General features: G+C 35.7%; 1 protein-coding gene across 1 annotated transcript; it reads right to left on the bottom strand.

Annotated features, from left to right (window-relative positions):
• Positions 1 to 2125: 2125 nt before the first annotated feature.
• LOC141630281 (uncharacterized) lies at positions 2126 to 3457 on the bottom strand. The gene is made up of 2 exons (XM_074443124.1): positions 2493 to 3457; positions 2126 to 2404 (listed from the first exon to the last, which is right to left on the bottom strand). The coding sequence occupies exons 1-2, from the start codon at positions 3394 to 3396 to the stop codon at positions 2361 to 2363; spliced, it is 948 nt and encodes a 315-aa protein (XP_074299225.1). The 5' UTR covers positions 3397 to 3457; the 3' UTR covers positions 2126 to 2360.
• Positions 3458 to 3742: the final 285 nt, after the last annotated feature.

Raw genomic sequence — 3742 nt, 5'->3', positions numbered from 1 at the left:
CAGTTCACTTTAATGGGGTTCAATTTGTCTCTACAACCCATTCGGATACGACAAAGTAGCAGGTGAGTTTTAATAAAACTCAAACGATAAATGTGATTATCACATATGAATAGTCAATACACTATTACTACTTCATATTCTATAATCTTTAGTGTATTATTAACACTAATTAAAATGCAATACAAGCTTGGCAAGTGGATATACCCGATATCCATATATTCCAACTTTATTGATTGCTATTTCCTTTCATTCAATGTCATCTCTTAATGACATGAATTTCTCCAAGTATATGTCTAGACTTCATACTAGACTTGGGCTCTTTAACTTGAAAGACGCTCCCATTGTTATCGCATAACATGTGATAAAGTCATTTGTAGAGGGATTCACCCTTAATCCTTACGTTGACCATTTTATCACAACTAACTTAGATTCCTTTTGTAGAATTTGCAATGCGCGAAACTAAAACACATTTCTTAGTTTCTTACTCCTTTGTCAATAACATTTACTTAGGATTTCATCAAATCCTTTTAAGCTTGGAAACTAAAGTTGGTGCAACCCTTCAACACTTTAACTTAGTTTATCATCCAAACATGTGTACAAGTTATCAATTGTACTTTAAGGCTTTCACAAGCCCATCTTATGAATTAACTCATTATTGACTTATCATGCACCTAGCATATGGTACATCACAGCACATGCGTCTGTTGGCATACATAATCGTTCTAATGGCGGAAACATTAGTAATCGATTTCATGTAATCAACAATTTAATGGGTTCAGTGAACGACTATGATTCCATCATAGTAATTCCACTTTCATCATCATGAATAAGCCATTCAACTTTGTTGATGTTTAAACATATACGAAAGAACTTATCTTCATAAGATTCTCAACTCTATGCCAATTTTCTCTCACATAGATTCAAAATCTAGAATACTTTGCATCCCTTTCCAAGTCTTCCAATTACTCTTACCAGAAGAGATCATTGGTATATTATTCTCAATAAGTAATATGTTATCAACATATATGACATGGAGAAACAATTCTAGCTCCCACTTAACTTCATGTATATCATGATTCTTCAATCATGTGAATGAAATAATTCACTATAATCACATGAACGAAAAGTATAATCCTTTAATGCTTGCTTAAGACCATTCTAGGTTCACTTAAGAAAGCTACGCATAATATGTCAGGATTCTTAGATCTTCATCTAAGGTTATGTGTTTCAAACACTTCCTTCTCTAAATTCCCATTTTAGAAAAGCGAAATTTTATTTGCCATTCTTTATTTAATGAAATGTGGCAATCCCTAACACAATTTATCTTGATCAACATCTTTATGTAAATCTTATGCATTTGTGTACTCTAAAGCTCTATTTCCCTTTAAAGAGACCCTCACTTTAAAGTAAATCTACTCATGAGCAACAATTTTCGGATTGTAATGCTTCGGCTCAAATGTAACATGTTCATGTTCGGCTCAAATGTAACATGGTCATAATACTATCACTTTCACAAAGTAATATTTTTAAACAATAAAGACAACCGCGATAAACTCCCACTGAACTATACTCTCATACTATCTTCATAGATAATAGTTCAATACCAACTCCCACTCTATAATTCAATTACTTTCACAAAGTAACATTTCAACTATAGGAGATGTTTGTGACGATTCAATTTACTCCCACTCTATTTCTCAGAAATACACCTAATTTCTCGAGAGATAGCTTTGTGAGGCACAAACATATATATATATTTAACGGAGTATTGGGATTTATCCAAGATAATGTATTAGCCTTCAAAAGGCCATCCCAAACATGGTAGTTTGATTCATGTAATATGGTTTAATAGACTCTCTATTTTAGGTATCTCATGGTTGACCATCCAATTAGAATAATATGTCCATATGGTATCGTGAATTCCCTACTTGATGAATTCAAAAACTCATTACAACTTTAGAATTGATCTTATGTAAATAAATTGTTACCTTAAGTAACAAAGACATAAGGAGAATCAGATTCATAACTTATGGACATATAATGATCCCATCATCATAATCGTCTACTTGATCAATTTGAGTTGTTTTTTTTAATGTTTCTCTACGCAAGTAATTAATGATGATGATTTTAGAACAAACAACATAATAAAACAAGTGATTTGGGTTGAAAACCAAATCACCAATATCCAAAATACAACCCGTGTTTAAAGGATACAAACCAATTTCCAAGTCACACGAGGAAATCAAAATAGTTCTAAAAACATGAAATTCATCATAAAATTAAAGACAAAGCAAATTTAAAAGCCAAGCTTCCATTGATTCATCACCATGGTCGGCTACTCTAGCTTCCCTCGTGATCCTCTAGACTTGCTTCTCCTTGCCTTTGTCCTTGCTAGGAGGGGGCCCTATTTACAATAAAAAGGGTAATCATCACAACTTGTATCACATACTAATTGAGATTGAAACATAAAAGATAGGGATAGTCATATATACCTACTGGAGTAACTTTTCCAGCTTTGATGTCGCCAAGATACTTGGAACAGTTTCTCTTCCAATGTCCAACACCACAACAATAGTGGCACTTGTCCCCGGATGGGGCACTGTACTTGGGCTTGGAGGAGCTTGCTTCATAAGTCTTAGCTTTGTTCCTGTTGGGAGTTCGCTTCTTTCCCTTTTTCCCACTTTTCTTGAAGGTTCCTTTGCTCTTTTGATTGATATTGAGCACATCTTTGGTGGTGCTAACACTTAGCCCCATATCCCTTTCGGCTTGCACAAGCATTTTGTGCAACTCATCAAGGGAAACCTTCTTATCTTGCATATTAAAATTCACCCGGAATTGAACATATGCTTTGATTTTGCTTAGGGAATGAAGAATTCGATCAATCACGAGTTCATCGGGAATTTCCACCTTATGCGATTTCAAGGTCTCAACATGCTCTATCAACTTGAGCACATGTGGACTCACCTTTTGGCCCTCTTTGATGTTAAGATCAAAGAATGCGGAAGCCGCCTCATATTGAATAACCCTAGGAGCTCGTGAAAACATGTTCACAAGCTTCATGTAGATCTCATGAGCGGTGCTAATCTTTATAGCACTTCGTTGGAGTTCGGCCTCCATAGCAAAGATCAATACATTTTTCATTGCGGCCGACTCCTTTTGGTAATCCTCATAGGATTGCCTAGCGGCGGACCTAGTATTAGGTGGTTCGGTGGGAGATGCCTCGGTAAGGTAACGAAGCTTGTCGTCACCTTGCGCGGCCAAGCGAAGTTGTGCATCCCAATCGGCGAAATTGGACCCATTCTTTTCTAACTTACATCGATCCATGAAGGATCGGAGCCATGACACATTGGAAAGCGGGGTGGAACTAGTGGATGCGGACGCGTTTGGAGTTGCCATTGCAGTTGATTAAAACAAATTTCGACTACAAAATAAGAAATGAAGGAATTTTAATTATCATCTATCGTTTTAATAATACTTGTTAATATAACTACAAGTATTGCATTTATATAGTGACCTCCACCCAACTACATAAATGATTCCGAGATCCAAATTCATATTAACTTGGGCACGGTGAGCCGATTCATCCCTTATTAATATAACTCGGTAGATTAACCTTTTAATCGATTCTACTTTTAGAACTCTCGGTTGATAAAAATTACTCTAATTCTCATCTTTAGCCCGGAACACATGCGACTACGGTCAACAATACTTCCGTTGAGCTCAATCCAAATTTCGATGTAAT

This window comes from Silene latifolia, chromosome 2 (assembly GCF_048544455.1).
Source record: "Silene latifolia isolate original U9 population chromosome 2, ASM4854445v1, whole genome shotgun sequence".
Lineage (NCBI taxonomy): Eukaryota > Viridiplantae > Streptophyta > Magnoliopsida > Caryophyllales > Caryophyllaceae > Silene > Silene latifolia.
This window is presented reverse-complemented; position numbering and strand designations above follow the sequence as displayed.

What these genes read in the sequence shown, in the direction of transcription:
- LOC141630281 (XM_074443124.1), bottom strand. Translation starts at nt 3,396, where the DNA reads ATGGCAACTCCAAACGCGTCCGCATCCACTAGTTCCACCCCGCTTTCC. An exon ending in TGGAAAAGTTACTCCAGTAG is followed by an intron (nt 2,405 to 2,492) that starts GTATATATGACT and finishes TATTGTAAATAG; the next exon opens with GGCCCCCTCCTAGCAAGGAC.